Source organism: Mauremys reevesii, linkage group 2 (assembly GCF_016161935.1).
Source record: "Mauremys reevesii isolate NIE-2019 linkage group 2, ASM1616193v1, whole genome shotgun sequence".
Taxonomy (NCBI): Eukaryota; Metazoa; Chordata; order Testudines; family Geoemydidae; genus Mauremys; species Mauremys reevesii.
The window spans coordinates 206,278,356-206,294,709 of NC_052624.1; the positions used below are offsets into that span (position 1 = coordinate 206,278,356).

Sequence of the window (16,354 nt, forward strand, 5' to 3'; positions counted from 1 at the left end):
AAACATATTTCTGCTTGAAAATATAAAATGGACATACTTTTCATTTTGCAATTCCTGTATTTTTCTTTGAGTTTCTTTATTCTTCTCCTCAATTTCTTCTTTAAGCTCCTTAACCTGAGTTTTGTAAAGTGTCTGTAAGGGAAGTATTAGAAAGAAATCATAATTCAAATCCTTCTCCTTAAAACTCTCCTTTGCTGTGATTCCCATTAAAAAATTTCACAACAGTTAGACAGCTGGTACACTGATATCACTTCTGATCATGCTGACTAATAATATTGTCTCATTGTTTTCTTGTACTCCCCCGCCTGTCTGTATCCATCTGTTTCTTGTTTTATACTTGGATGGCAAGCTCTTGGGAGCAGAGACTATAGTTTTATTCTGTTTGTACATGGCATAATACAATGGAGTCCTGGTCCATAATTGGGACTCCTAGGTACCAGGGTAATAAAAATATTAAAAACAGTAATAATCATCCTCTAAGCTTAAAATAAACATTTTACTCTGAAGAAATATGGCTACAAATTCAGATCATACTGATTAATATTTCTTATATTTCTTACATGAGTTCATGAAACCGAGGAAAGAATCAGGGTAAAAACACTGTACTCCTGGTCTTCCCATTAGTAAAATGTAACACAACTCATGATATGTATGATAAAATTACAGTGAAGTTAAGTTAAACAAATGATTACAAAGTACACATCTTTGTAGTGGGTATTATGATAGATACGGCATTATCTTTGGGGACCACATTGTATTTATTGTATTGTATGGATGGTTTCTGTATTGCTTTCTATGCAACTCCAGGAATCAAAAACAGTTGGGGTTATTAAGTGAAAACACCTCCAGAGAGGTACCACACCCTTGGGAGGCTTGCATATACCCATCCAGAGACCTTCAGACAAAGAAAGGGCTTTTGGCATAAAAAGGCTGAGTTTAAACACAGGACATTTTTTCAGATCCAGTAAACAGACAGGACCCTCTGTCCAAGGGACAGGGTGGACACCAATCCTTGTGGAAAGGTTGAAAGACTTTGATCTACTAGGACCCAAAAAGACTGACAAGACGCATCCTCCCTGGATGGTGAGAGTGAGGAGCGTTAACTGCATCAGATATCAGAGGGGTAGCCGTGTTAGTCTGAATCTGTAAAAGCAGCAAAGAGTCTTGTGGCACCTTGTAGACTAACAGACATTTTGGAGCATGAGCTTTCGTGGGTGAATACCCACTTCGTCGGATGCTCCAAAACGTCCAACTGTATCAGAGAAACAGAGATTACAGTATTACTGCTCTTCTAAATTTGGCATCTGCCCTGGCATGCCAAGTGCCTAATATTTAATTAGAGTTAGCGAACTGATCCACATGGTTGCCTTACAAGTCTCAGAACAGTATATTTCTGAAGGAGGCCAAAGACATTACCAGCACCTGAGTGGAGTATGCTCTGATGTTCAAAGGGAGAGGCTCACCAACTGATAGTAGTTGGAAATACATTGTGTGAACCACTGAGGTTCTCTGGGATGTGATGGTTTAGCCTTTCTGATGCACCAGATAAGGCCACAAAAAGGCAGGAAGAGAAAGTCTGAAGGGCTTGATCCCATCCCGGTAATAAAGCAGGACCTTGAAAGCATCCAGAGTATGAAGCTTCTTTTCCCCAGGCGAGGAGGATGGCTTCAGGAAAAAAGACTCATATGGTAACTGACTCACCAAGCTGACTTGATGCCTACGAGAAAAGCCATGTTGGTGAGGTGGCATACCAAGCATTGCAATAATGGTTCAGATACAGGTTCTAATAGCTGTAGGAGGAGGATGTTTCTAGTCTGAGGGCAGTTCTCCAACGTGATGGCAGATATGAAGAAAGCCTTGAGGAATCTGACCACAGGGTGTAAAAACACTAAATGTGACTGTATTGGTGCATGGCACCCTGATATCACTGCCAGGTGGACTTTAAAGGAGTTAAAGGCTAATTCTCCTTGTAGGCCAGAATCTTTCAAACATGGCCTTGTTTATGGGGAGAACAATCCTGGCAGGGCCAGTGGCTGACAAAATGTCAAATAACTTGTGGAATTTTTCAGGGATGATTAAAGTCTCAATCTTCAAGGTGTCTGCAGTCTGCACCAAGAGCTCCTTAATGGCCTTGAAATTATCTAGCACCAGGGACAGTGAGGAGAATTTCTTAAGAGGTGAAGGGGACGCCTGGACCTCTGGATCTCGCTCCTCTCTGTATTCCAGTGACTGAGATCTTATTAGGAAAGCTGTTAAAGAGAGGGACCTCCATGTCTTCTACCGCTGTAGGGACAAGCTCCTAGAGGCTGGGGAAGGTAGGCTGCAATAGCCACAGTGGCATCCCATACACATATGGGTGACTGTCAGATTGCTGGCTGGACCAATGTCAATCCTGGTGGGCCAGTAGTTGAGGTCTGTACAGGTCCTTGGATCTCCTAATGGCACAACTTGCAGACTTTAGTGGAGACAGATCTCTGCTGGCTGCCAGCAAAAAGATGTGCCTGGGAATGGTAGAAAAGGGATACACCTCTTCCACAAGTGGTACTGACGGTAAGGTGATGCTGGTGTCAAGGTCTGTATTAGTGCCAATACATACCTTGGTGCCAACTGTGACTCCAGTGCACTCCAAGTCTGCACTGCTGGTGCTGGAGTCAACATCAATGGGGACACTTCCACACAGGTAGAGTCTGCTGCATCGCAGTCTGCTCCTTTCCACTGATCTTCAAAGCCATGCTGGACTTGACCGAACTATCTTCCGATGTCTTTCTGTCCCTTTCTTTACAAGAAGACAAGGGGATCCTTCTTGAGCTCCTGCCCCAATGTTCAGAGTGACCACCTTTCAGCACTTTGCTTCAATCTCTGAGATGCTGACTTAAACATTGGAGCTGTTGGTGTATTCGGCACCAATGGTGATACCAGTGCTGACATCGGATCTGGCTTCAATGCTGTTTTCTCTGAGGAAGTCTTTGGACTCAGTCACCTGATACGATCTAGAGACTACTAGAAGGGTCTTCAAACTCAGTATATCTGGATCCAATGCCATTTTCATGGATTGCTCCAGAAGATGGAGCATCAGTCTTGCTTCTCATGACTTCCCAGTCCTCACAAAGAAGGAGACCGAGACCAAGAACCTGCTTCGGTTACAGAACTCTCCAAAGTAGAATAGGTACCTGTCAAGCCAGTCTTTCTGTACAATTAGTCCACTGCAGGACGGATAGACTTTGAAGCCTATAGATTGAGAGTCTGGCATTTCTAAAGTCATAGTCTGCTCTAGTACAAGGCAACTAAATGAAAAGAAAAGAACTAAATGAAATGAACAGAAGTTATTCAGAAGAGTTTCAGAATAACATCAAGAAGTTTAGTTCAAATTAAGGTCTAGTGGGTCAGACATCAGCTAGGTTCTGTCTCACTGGCATGTGCAGTGAGACAGACGTGAGGGAGGATTAAGGCTTCCCCATCCACCCCACTCCTTACCTCATGTAGGAGCACAAGGAGGTAAAGGGCACATGCAGAGCCCTAACAAACATGACTAGTCAAAAAAATCCAGTCTTGCACGCTTGAGACAAGCAGCTAGAGTGGGATCCACCTGACAAACACTCAAAAAATTCACGGTTTTGAAAAGCAGTCTCTACTTAGCTTAGACTTGGGCTGCAGCAACGTAAAGCTATAGTAGGACAGTGCCAAAACACACCCAGTGATTAATATAATTATATGTTAAAAGGTTATTTTCTTTCTAGTCAAAATCCAAGGATTGTAAATCAAGTGCAATAAATACACTCAATGAAAGAATATTTACTGATTAATAGAAAAAAAAAAAAAGAGAGACAAGGAAGGTGTAATCTGGGTTCTAGCGCAGTTCTTTACTGTTTGGCTATTCAGTTTCTGTGACATACGGGTAGACCAGTATTAACCTACACCACAGAGTGCAACACACTGAAAATTTTTGGATAAAAAGCATTTAACTTAAAGATGGTTTGGTTAGATTGGTCCGATTGTGAATCAAGCAACCCACATTTTACAGGATGAGGTTCTGTGGGCATGAAGAGTCATTTGAGCAAACTGGGTATAATATTAAATAATTTTTAATATACCTTTATGTAAGTTGCAAAGTCAAGTACTCAATAGTTAAGAAATGCCACATTTACAGTTGTGTATGCAACCTTAATCAACCCTCTATGCATCTAACTTGTACAGTGAAAGAAGCAGGTGTCCTAAAGGAAAAAAAATGGTATGTGATCATGTAATTAAAGACTGTCATAACGCACATACACAAATAGGCAGAAATAAGATTGCAGAGAATAACTGTAAATCTGGCATCTTCCTGATTTTCGAGTGCTTGATTTTGCAACCTAAATAACATTTTAATATAGTTTTTAAATGCAATTTCCTATTTTTTTTGTTTTTACTTAAAAAAATATATTATGTACAACTGGAATAACCCCCTATTATGCATCATCATCAGCGTCTGAACCTTTACCTTCCGCAGATTTCTACCATGAGCTATAGAACTAACTACATTATTGCTGACAGCAGCAAGCTATTATCTCAGAGGAACGTATAGGACACTGGGGCCATATAAACTGGGTTTTGGAGAAGCCCTGCCTGGCTCTCCACCCATGCGTCTGAATTTTTTAAATGTTCCTGTTCAGTTATTTTATCATGATGCCAAATTTTCCTGAGAAAATGCAAGTGAGACATATGAAACAGTGATTTTTAACAGTTTATATCTCAGCTAAACCTCAATGGAATCTCATGGAACAAAGAAAAGACACTCCTTTAGCCCAGGGGCTTGCTCTCTGACAAATTTAAAAGGCCTATGGCAAAGAATGGAAGTGTTAGAGCTTAAAAAGGTCACACAATTATTTTTTATCAAGAAAAGTATTAGACAACCAAAACATAGGGATCACTATCTTTCCCATCTGTAATATCTACAAGGTTATAGCCTGGACTGAGTCTTCAGATGCCTAGACTAAGCCAAAATTTCCTCAAATGCTAAGGCTTTGCAAACAGAAAAGTTTATAAACCTTACTGACTTGGATAAATTGGATATTAATTATTATTTAACATTGCCTTAGTAGATGGTGAGGCTGATATTGGACTACTGTATATATCTCTGTTGTCCACATTCTATAAAGAATGTTGAAAAATTGGAGAGGGTACAGAAAAAACCCCACTAAAATGATTTAAAGCCAGATAAAATGCCTTACACTGAGAGACTTAAAAAGTTCAATGTTTACCTGACGCAAAAAATGACTGAAAGGTGACTTGAATACAGTGTATAAGTGCCTTTATGAGGAGAAAATACTGGGCACTACAGGACTCTTTAACCTTGAGGAGAACGGCATAACAAGAACCAATTTGTAGAAGCAGAAGCCAGATAAATTCAAATTAGAAATAAGGCATACATTTTGAAAAGTGAGAGTGATTAACCACTGAACAAACTAGCAAGAGAAGGGGTTGATTCTCCATCTCTCCATGTCTTAAAATCAAGAGAAGATGCCTTTCTGGAAGACCTTTTTTAGCCAAGTTATTGAGCACCATCACACGGGTAACTGGGTAAAATTTAATGGCCTGTGATAGACAGGAAGAGTGAGGCTAGAAGATCTAATGGGCTCTTCTGGGCCTTAAACTGTATGAATCCATGAATTTTTTTCAATTTTCAATTTCAATGCCAAATGCATTAGCTAAATCTTGTATAAATCTACCCAAATTAGGAGGGCAATGGGGAAGTGACACCTGGCTCTATAATCAAGTCTGCTAGATAATGAGCAAACTAATTTGGAACTAGTTTACACCTGAGGCACTATTAAGAAGTTTGGGGGGGGCAGTTAACTACTATATGAATGTTTGCATATGAATGTTTGCTTATGCAACATAAATGGAACACAGTACTTTGCTGTCCACAAAATCATATAAACAAAATGGTAATAGACCACGTACAGTATTTATGATTGTTACGATACACATATCACAATCTTTTCATGTTGTTAGCTTGATTTTTGTGTATTTGTATATTTTTAGTAGTATTTTGTGTGTCATTTATGTCTGAGCATTGGGGTACATAGTCATGAAGTTATTAAACAAAACAATCCTTTATCTTTGTAAAATACCTCATGAACCTACCGAAAAATACTGTTCAGCTTCAAGCTGATCCTGAAGTTCCCGCATCTGACCTTCATTTCCTCTATACTGCCTTAAGGAGAGAAAACAAAACCTCCTATAAAAGCCATCCATTATGCTTGCACCTTTAAACTCTGCATTTTTCTTTCATATGCACCCACCTCCTCCTTCACACACTATCTGTAAACATGGTAATCGTAAGCACTTCATTCTAAGATTCTGGTTTAACAATATAATTTAGGCTACCATAATGGTAGCTCCCATGCATAATTTAGATGGGAAGCAGTACTCTGAAAGTGCTTGGTTTCTGTCTTCAACCTGCACACTACTGTGGCACAGATCCAATAAAGGAAGGATATTCTTGTTGGAAAAGTAATGATGTCTCCTGTCAAGCTAAAAAAATCGTAAGTGAGGAGGAGGAGTCTTAAGGAGAAAAATATGTACCCAGTCATGAAGCTCAGTGGTCCTCCAATAGACACTCCAAAGTTTAAATCTCAAATGGTGGGTCTTGGATAGGCACTTCAATTGCTCCAGAAAGGCCAGACAAGCCTGAGCATAGAAGTATCAGCCAAGCAAAGCTTTTTATATTTCAAAATAAAAATATTCTAATACAATAAATACAGACATTTTCAGGAAAAAATTGCAAACAAGTATTTTTGCTTTCTGGAAAAAGGTGACAGACAAAATACATTGGGGGGGGAGGGAGAGAAGAGGGTTTTCCCTTTTATATCAGGCCCCTACTTACTTAGTGAGTTGAGCCAACTCAAATTCCAATAATCTCTTCGCTTCCAACAACGTATTGATCTCCTGTTTCAGCTGCTTCTCAGAACCCTTCAAGTTGTCTGCCTCAAAAGCTTGTGTTTTCAGTTCATTCTGTGTCATTAGTCGCTTATTTGTCTCTTGTTCCAGCTGATGTTTTAGCGTCTTAACCTAATTGTTTAATAAATCACTTTAATTTAGAATTCTTTTACCAAATATTTTCCTGTATTTTGTTAAAAGTAATAATGTTTCACATATGCATTATTTTATGTCAAACATCACCATTTCCTACGTTTTACTCAAAACAGCCTCCAATATTACTTGGGTGCAATATCAGAAACTAGTTTTTCTTATAGATTTTAGTCTATATTTCAGCCTCAAGAACCACCCTGTTCCCAGCCATTAATTTTTTCTTTTGTAATAGACTCCAGGGTTGGAGCCTGAATTCACTCTCATCTATTCTACCTTAAGGGGGGGGACAGTGGAAGAGGCCCAAGAGGTTTGACAGACCCCCATTCTTCTTTGTTGAATTTGGGTTTTACAAGCTTTGTGTCTTTTCATCCTAGAAAGTTATGCTGTCCAGAGCAGTCTAAAATTTCAATTGCAGCCACCATAGCCCAGCAGAAAGGCTTTTCAGACTGACTCTTCCAATTTAATCTGAAAGGACAGCACAGATGAGACCTAACAACAACAATTAGCTCCTATATATCTTACAACAACTTTCAACTGGTGTTGAATTTTGCATGCTCTGAATGATACACTGCCTTTTGAAGGGCACAAATTCAGAACATGCAAAATATCTATTTTGCAAGTGTAATGAGAGTGCATGTTCAAACTCACAGGCAAGCTTTTTTATTTAAAAAAATAGAAATAAAATGAAATGCAAAAATTACCAAAGAGTTCAAACAAAAAAAGAGACAGGACACCAAAAAGTTAGCTTCGCACAGCAACAGTAACTAGTAATGTTATAAATTAAGGAATACAATTATAACAGCATAAATGAATCCAGCCTGTCAAATATTAGATCTGGCTAAGTAACATTAATATGGGAACATTAATGTTTGCGTTTACTGGCTATTTTGCAATTCAGCTTAGTGTCCTTTAATACACAGATCGTAAAGATAGAATAGATCAGGGGCAGGCAAACTTTCTGGCCTTTAGCTTTTTGGTGTTTCCTCTCTCCCTTTCCCATTCCCATTTATTTTGACATTGGGTTTCATACATTGTATGGAGCGCTGGTTAGAGGAGGGGGTTGTGGCCTGGCCCCCACCTCCTATCTGGCCCCCACCCAGGACTCTTGTCCCATCCAACCCCCCTGTTCCCTGACGGCCCCCCCGGGACCCCTGCCCCATCCACACACACCCCGCTCCCTGTCCCCTGACTGCCCCTGGACCTCTGCTGCCTCATCCAACCCCTCCTCTCATTCCTGACTGCCCCCCCGGGATCCCTGCCCCATCCAACTACCCGTTCTCCCTGTCCCCTGACTGCCTCCAGAACCATTGCCTCCTTCCTGACTGCCCCCCTCCCCGGGACCCCTGCCCCCATTCAACCCTGCTCCCCCCGACCCCTATCCACACCCTCACCCCCGACCACCACACCAAACTCCTCTGTCCTCTATCCAACCCCCTCTGCCCCCCCTACTGCGCTGCCTGGTGCACCGGTGGCTGGCGGCGCTACAGCCACAATGGCCAGCTGGAGGCGGGCCACACCGCCACCATGCAGCACAGAGCACCCGGTCAGGCCGAGCTCTCCAGCTGTGCTGCCCCAGGAGCTCAAAGCCCCACTGCACAGAGCATTGTGCCGGCGGTGGAGCGAGCGAGCTGAGGCTGTGGGGGAGGGGCAACAGCAGGGATGGGGCCAGGGGCGAGCCTCCCAGGCCAGGAGCTCGGGGGCCAGGCAGGACAGTCCCACAGACCGGATGTGGCCCACTGGCTGTAGTTTGCCCACCTCTGGAATAGATAGTATATTCTTCAGTAACAAACAGATGGCTTTGATAATGCAGAAGAAAATATGCTAGCCACTTTGAAACCCATCATCTCTGCAAAACGTACCTCCTGCATAACTATAGTGTGTAGGACCCCACTGACGTCATACCTGGAATCAGTTCACTATTAATGCATAGCTCTTATAAAGGAATATATGTCATCCAGGGTCTATATGGCATTCGACCTACTCAGACAAACCTTTACAGCATTTAGGTGAAACCTCTTAGTACAGTTATAGTCAATAATGTTATGCTACATAAACATCTCAACTTAAATAGATTCAGTTTTCTATTTTTTAATGCAACTCATTCTTTAATTTGTCTTTTACATAGAAAAAATGATAGGTAACAATGCAGGTTTTGCTTACTTCATCCTTCAGCCTCTCTTTTTGCTCAGTGAGGTGCTCAAGCTTCTGCTGAGACTGCTTCAGGTCAAAGTCCAGCATGGAACATTGTTTTTCAATCTGAACTATTTGATTTTCTGCCCTGTCTCTTGCTGCCCTCTCCTCCTTCACTTTTTTTTCCATTTCTAAACAGGAAACAAAAGTAATTGGCAGCACAATAAAAAGGTATTTATGCGAAAATACAAATATGGCACTTCTAAGAATGTGTTTGCTTGACCATGCCTTTCTTAAATACACCTAATATTCCATCTTTGAGAGTTAAGCACAGGGTTTCTCTCACCCACACACCATGGCTGGGGTTTTTGAAATTCTTTACAGTCAGATGAGTATGCATCTCTAGTTTACTACTGAACAAAATCATTATAGTATTGTTGCAACAGAGACAGTGATAGTGATTGCCAGAGCATTAGGACCCTCCTACATACAGCTACTTGTCATTCCACTAACTGCCATTATACCAGTGCTCAAAATGTTCCAGTCAGTTCATGTGTTGCTCAAAAACAGAGAGCTGCCAACAGTAGCCATTTAGAAACACAATTAAATAAAACTTTTGATAGAACAAATAGCAAAAAACATCCTAAGGTGTGTGACCACACTAGGGTTGCCAACTTCCTAATTGCACAAAACCAAACACCCTTGCCACGTTCCTGCCCTGAGGCCCCGTCCCCAGCTCGCTACATCCCTCCTCCCTTTGTTGCTCTATCTCCCCCACCCTGACTCACTTTCACCGGGCTGGGGCAGGGGGTTGGTGTATACGAGGGGGTGAGGGCTCTGGCTGAGGGGGTGGGGCCAGAAATGAAGGGCTCAGGGTGCAGGAGGGAGCTCTGGGCTGAGGTAGGGGTGCATGAGAGAGTGAGGGCTCCAGTTCGGGAGGGGGGCGGCAGGGATGAAGGGTTTGGGGTGCAGGAGGGGGCTCTCCAGGCTGGGGCCGAGGGGTTTGGGGTCCGGGCTCCGGCCAGGCAGCGCTTACCTCAGGTGACTCCCAGAAGCAGCCAACATGTCCAGCTCCTAGGCGGAGGGCCCAGGGGGCTCTGCGCACCGCCTGCACCTGCAAGCGCCACCCCTTCAGCTCCCACTGACTCTGGTTCCCAGCCAACAGGTGCTATGGAGCTAGCACTCGGATCTCCCATGCCCCTACCCCCTGTGCCTGGGAGCCAGACATGCCAGCCACTTCAGGGAGCCGCATGGAGCTAGGGCAGGCAGGGAGCCTGCCTCAGTCCTGCTGCACCACCAACCAGACTTTTAGTGGCCCAGTCAGCAGTCGAAAACCAGACGCCTGGCAACCCTAGAACACACTAAAAAACCATGGGCCTCTAAGTTATGAAGGGAAGTGGCTGAATGAGTACAAGTGTGATAACGTCAAAGCAGCAAAATTCTAGGTAACTAATTTTACCTTAACTTGAAGATATAAACAGTACAGGATTTTCATATTTGTAGTACAGTGATGTTAACAGATCTATGCTGACTTATACCAGCTAAGAAAATAGCCTAGGGTCTTTAAATAACGTATTACATTATGTGTGTTTTCAAATTTTGATACGCATATGCATTTTCTTTACACCAAGGATTAAAAACTGGTTTTATGAACACTGCATAAAAAAATTCATTGCCATTGTAATGGAATTAGGAAAACAGACCTTATTATTGCTCAATATTCTATTTGAAACTAAAAGGAAATACATACCACACATTGCAACTGATTTTGCCTCTTCAATTGATTGATGTTTGTCAGTTAACCGAGCTTTAGTCACTTTATGCTCATTTACCTCCTGTTCCAACCGCTGTTGTAATGTTTTGAGTTTATAGTTTAAATCTATTTCTAAGTTATTCTTTTCCTGCAAATCAGGACCAAAAAAAAGTATACTTTATTAAAGCAGAACTGTAAAAAAAATTCTGAAGTATTTTACCAAGCCATCGAACGGATTCACATTTCTTTTTCTTTTCTCTCTCTTTTTTTTTTTTTAAATAAAAGAAGGTTTACATTTCTGCTTATTCACAAGTCACAATATTAATAGTGTATACTATACTATGCTTTTTTAGGTGTTTAAAAATGAGGTTTGAAGGAGAGGAAGGGGGTAATTAGACTTTGAAGAAAAAACTCGTTTTATTCAGCAATCTATGAACTCATAAGGTAACAATCATTTCTCATTTTGAATGAACTAAAGAATGCATCAATCAATAAAGGTTTTAATTACTGCTCGCATTTTTGTGCCTCTTGCTTGCTAGTGGTTGTCTAAGTGAAAAAAAGTTACTCACCCTGTGCAGTAACTGAGGTTCTTCAAGATGTGTGTCCCTATGGATGCTCCACTGTAGGTGCGGTAGCTCCCCCTGCGCCTGAGATTGGAGATCATCAGTAGCAGTGCCCACTGGGCTGCACATGCACTTCTCCCCATCTCGCATCGTCTATATAGCACTGTTTGGTCCAACCGCCTTCAGTTCCTTCTCTACTGCAGAGTCTACATTTAAAACTCTGAAGCAGAGAGGAGGAAGGCAGGTAGTGGAGCACCCATAGGGGGACACATTTAGAAGAACCTCAGTTACTGCACAGGGTGAGTAACCTTCTCTTCTTCAGGAAGTGCACCTATGGGTGCTCCACTATAGGCGACTGTAGAGTAGTGCCCTTAGATGGAAGGATGGGACTTCGGAGTAATGTGTACCAAGGACGATAGGACAATACATCCTAGTAGGGTATTTGATGCCACGTTGTGGGTAATAGCACAGTATTGGCTAAAAGTGTCTGTGGATGCCCAGAGGGCAGCTTTGCAAATGTCAGTAATCAGCATGTTGTTTAGAAAGTCAATCAAGGTAGCCAGTGAGTGAGTAGGATGCATTCAAGATCCAGTTTGTTTTGTTGATAGCAAAGGTGGATGTACTCTGAGATCCATTTGGAAAGACGTTGTTTGGATAAAGCTGCTCTCTTTGATCTTTCAGCAATAGAGAGGAATAAGCCTGAAATGCCTGAAAGATTTTGTTCAGTCAAGATAAAAGGCTAATGCTTATCTGCCTTCCAAGATGTGCAGAGTGGCTTCATGTTGGTTGCCATGCAGCTTTGGGAAGAAGGAGAGAAGGTGGATAGGTTGGTTTAGATGGAAAGAGGATGGCACCTTGGGTAAGAATTTCAGATGTGATCATAATATGACCTTGTCTCTGCGAAAGATTGCGTACAGCGGGTATGCCATGAGAGCACCTATTTCTCCTATCCGTCGGGTGGATGTGATGGTGACAAGAAATGCTGTTTTTATGGATAAGTGTATGTAGAAGCATGCTGCAATGGGCTCAAATGGGGGACCGGTGAGACAGCGCAAAACTAGGCTGAGATACCAAGGTGGAGTAGGGTCTTGTATTTGACGGCACACATTTTGAAGGCTCTTAAGGAATCTTCTTGTTAGTGCATAGGTAAATATGGAATGACCTATCTTGAGGTGGAATGCAGTGATGGCCGCCAGTCCTGCTCTTTTAAGTTATTCTAGAATGTAGTCTAGAATGAGTGATAAAGGAACATTCATTGCTAGGACATGTTTGCTGTCGCACCAAGTCTGGAATCTTTTCAATTTATTGAGATAAGTAAGATAAGTTTTATCATGCCTACTACTTAAAAGAATCTTTTTTACCTCTTTTGAACAGGTCATCTCCGAATCCCGGAACCAAATTGGGTTGGAGGATTTGACCTGTGTCTTGAGAGAGGAGGTGTGGAGTGAACTGTAGGGTGATTAGTGGACAGACCACCATTCACACAAGGAAAGGGTACCAAATCTGTTGTGGCTACGTTGGGGCTATGAGAATGACTGTGGCTTGTTCCACCTGTGTCTTGTGAAGCACTGTGAACAACAGGGGAAAGGGTGGGTAAGTGTGGAGTAGGGGTACATGCCATGTAATGAGGAAAGTGTCCCCCAGGGACATTTGGCAGTTTTGGGCATGGTGAAGATATCTATACTCAGGAATTCCCAGAAGCTGAATATATGCTGCAGGTCTCTTGTGTCTAACTCCCACATATGGTATTGTGAGAATCTCTTGCTCAGTGAGTCCGCCGTGGTGTTCCGGTGTCCAGGTAAGTATGAGGCCAAGATGTTGATGTCATGCTAGATACAATAGTCCCACAATTTTACTACTTCCGAGCACAGGGATTGGGACTTCGCTCCCCCTTGTCTGTTGATATAGAACATGCAAGCAATCTTGTCCATCATTACTCTTGTGGGCCTTTGTCTGATTAATGATAGAATGCGTCAGCACGTGTTGCGGACTGCACATAATTCTAGGAGGTTGATGTGCAACACAGATTCTGAAGATGAGCACCTGCCCTGTACCCTCTATAGATGTGCTTACCAAACGAGTAGGAAGGCCTCAGTTGTGAATATGTTTCTTAGGCAAGCAGAAGACGCTGCCTGTTCCCAATGGAGCATACCTTGACTTTTGGAAGGAAAGGCTCGCCAGCCAGCCAATAGCAGGTAGAGATACATTCTGAGCCACTTCAGGATTTCCTGTGACAAGATAGCTTGGCCCTTTAATGTGCCAGATATGGCCACAAAGAGGCAGGGAGAGAGTCTAAAGGACTCATTCCTTGTGGGACAATTGAACATGACTCTGGAGATGCCAGAGGATGGAGCATTTTTTCTCCTGTGAGGATTGCAGCTTTCTGAAGAAGACTGTCAGGAAAATTGATTCAGGTAAAATTCCAAGACTACCTTAGTTATGAATTTGGAGTATGGTTTCATCACATTCCTGTGGAAGGAAATGCAAGGTGGTCTGGCCATAAGACCTTGGAGCTTGCTAACTCTCTGCTGATGTAATGGCCACAAGAAGAAACATCCTGATAGTAAGACAATATACTGAGCACTCCAACAGCAGTTCAAAAGAAGGCTTTATAAGCTTTGAAAGGACAACACTGAGCTCCCCTGTGGACGTCGGTACTCTTACTGGAAAGAAAGTATGCAGAAAGACCTTGAGGAAATTAAACAGTAGGGGTGTGAGAAGACAGAGTACAACTGTACTAAAGTGTGACATGCCAATGCTCAGTGAGATTGACTTCAAAGGAGTTAAATATCAGTCCCATATGTGCAAGAGCAGGATACAGTACAACATCTTTGGTTATTGGCAGCTCCATTGGGTCAGTATTATTTTGAGTTGCCCAAATGGAGAATTTTTCCCATTTGGAGAAGTCAGTCAACCTTACGGATGGTTTACTGCTTTGCGTAAGGACTTTCTGAACCTGTAGGGAACACCATCAGTCAGTGTTGTTCAGCAAGTCAACATCCAGGCTGTCAGGTGCAAAGATTGCATCTGAATGCATTGTCTGACTGAGGTTTGGGATATTACATTAGGGTAGGAAGGAAGATGTATGGGAAGCTGCTGGGACATTGACCACTGTCAGTAGACAGATACTGGGCTAGATGGACCTTTGGTCTGACCCGGTACAGCCGTTCTTATGTTCTTATGACATCCAGACTGGTCTCAACCAATATAGGACTAGCACAATGACTGAGGCCTCATATTGTTGATCTTGGATATCCTGGGGACCAGGGGATACAGTACGATACCATAGAGGAGTCCTCAAGAAGACTGAAACAGCAAGGCAATCGTCAGTTAGCCTGGACTCCCACCTTCCCTGAAGCAGAAGTTTTAGCACTTGGTATTGTCCTCTGTGGCAAACAAATGTGTGGTAGGAATCTCCCACTGACAGAATATTGGGTCTAGTATGGATTTTTACACAGACCACTCATGGCTGGTTACCACATTTCTGCACTAAAAGTCTGCTAGGTCATTGCTGATCCCTGGAAGGTGTAGGGCTAGTGGAGTCACTCCCATGTTGATAAACACCATTTCCAGCATTGGATGGCTTCCAGCAGGAATGCTATACAGATGAGCCAGATGGCTCTTAGGTTAAAATCACCATGAGACCAGGTATCTTACATTTGAACATGGTTCAGGTGGGCACCCGAACCCAGTTCCTATAGTGTCTGAGATAAGCATCACTGTCCCCTTTTCTCATGTTCATCAGGACAAGACACCAAAAAAACCTGTTGCTTGGCTTGAGGCAGGACCCATTGCTCACATGATGTTTGGATGGGAAGTTCACGGACCTCAGTTATCATTGTAAAGATGGTGGGTAAAGTTTGGCAAGCAGCATCACGTACATGTATGTGGACATATCAAAGAGTCCCAGACATGTGTGTCCTGTCATTGCTGGTGTTGACTGTAGTTCATGCACAATGACTGATGGGAACAGAAACTGTCCTCTGGCAGGAAAGACTTTGCCAAACTGAAGTCAAATAGATCTCCTATGAACTCTATCGTTTGTGATGGTACACAAGATGACTTCTTCTAGTTCACCAGGAGTCCTAAGTGGGAGAACAGGAAGAGGACACAATCCAGGGACATTCTGGTCTCCTGCTTTGACCTGCTTCTGATCAGCCAGTCATCTTGATATAAACAGGCATAGATTCCATGTTTTCTTAGGGTATGTCTACACTACGAAGTTAGGTCGATTTAATAGAAGTCGATCTTTTAGAAATAGATTTGATACAGTTGATTGTGTGTGTCCCCACTAAGTGCATTAAGTCAGCGGTGTGCGTCCACAGTACCAAGGCTAGCGTCGACTTTCGGAGCATTGCACTGTGGTAGCTATCCGACAGTTCCTGCAGTCTCCGCCGTCCATTGGAATTCTGGGTTGACCTCCCAATGCCTGATGGGGCAAAAACATTGTCGCGGGTGGTCCTGGGTACGTGTCGTCAGGCCTCCCTCCCTCCGTGAAAGCAATGGCAAAAAATAGTTTCTCACCTTTTTTCCTGGATTATATATGACATACCATGGCAAGCATGGAGCCTGCTCAGCTCACTGTCATTGTATGTCTCCAGGGTGCTGCTGGCAGATGCAGTACTGCACAGCAGCATCCCCTTGCCTTGCCTTGCGGACGACAGATAGTACAATACAACTGCTAGCCGTCATTGTCGTCCCGTGGGTGCTCCTGGCTGACCTTGGTTAGGTTGGTTGGGGGTGCCTGGGCAAACATGGGTGCACCTGGCCAGCCTCTGTGAGGTCAGTCAGGGGAGCCTGGATAAAAATGGGAATGACTCCAGGTCATTCTCTTCTT

General features: G+C 42.9%; 1 protein-coding gene across 4 annotated transcripts in view; it reads right to left on the reverse strand.

The window, feature by feature from the left end:
• The window catches only part of ROCK1 (Rho associated coiled-coil containing protein kinase 1), a 264,492-nt gene that overhangs the window by 42,644 nt on the left and 205,494 nt on the right, over positions 1 to 16,354 (reverse strand). For all 4 annotated transcript variants that reach the window (XM_039522157.1, XM_039522158.1, XM_039522155.1 and 1 more), the window contains 5 exons: positions 10,952 to 11,102; positions 9,232 to 9,392; positions 6,866 to 7,050; positions 6,124 to 6,193; positions 38 to 132 (listed from right to left, as the gene is read on the reverse strand). In XM_039522157.1, the coding sequence (XP_039378091.1) occupies positions 38 to 132; positions 6,124 to 6,193; positions 6,866 to 7,050; positions 9,232 to 9,392; positions 10,952 to 11,102 (662 nt within the window). The remainder of the gene's footprint in view (positions 1 to 37; positions 133 to 6,123; positions 6,194 to 6,865; positions 7,051 to 9,231; positions 9,393 to 10,951; positions 11,103 to 16,354) is intronic.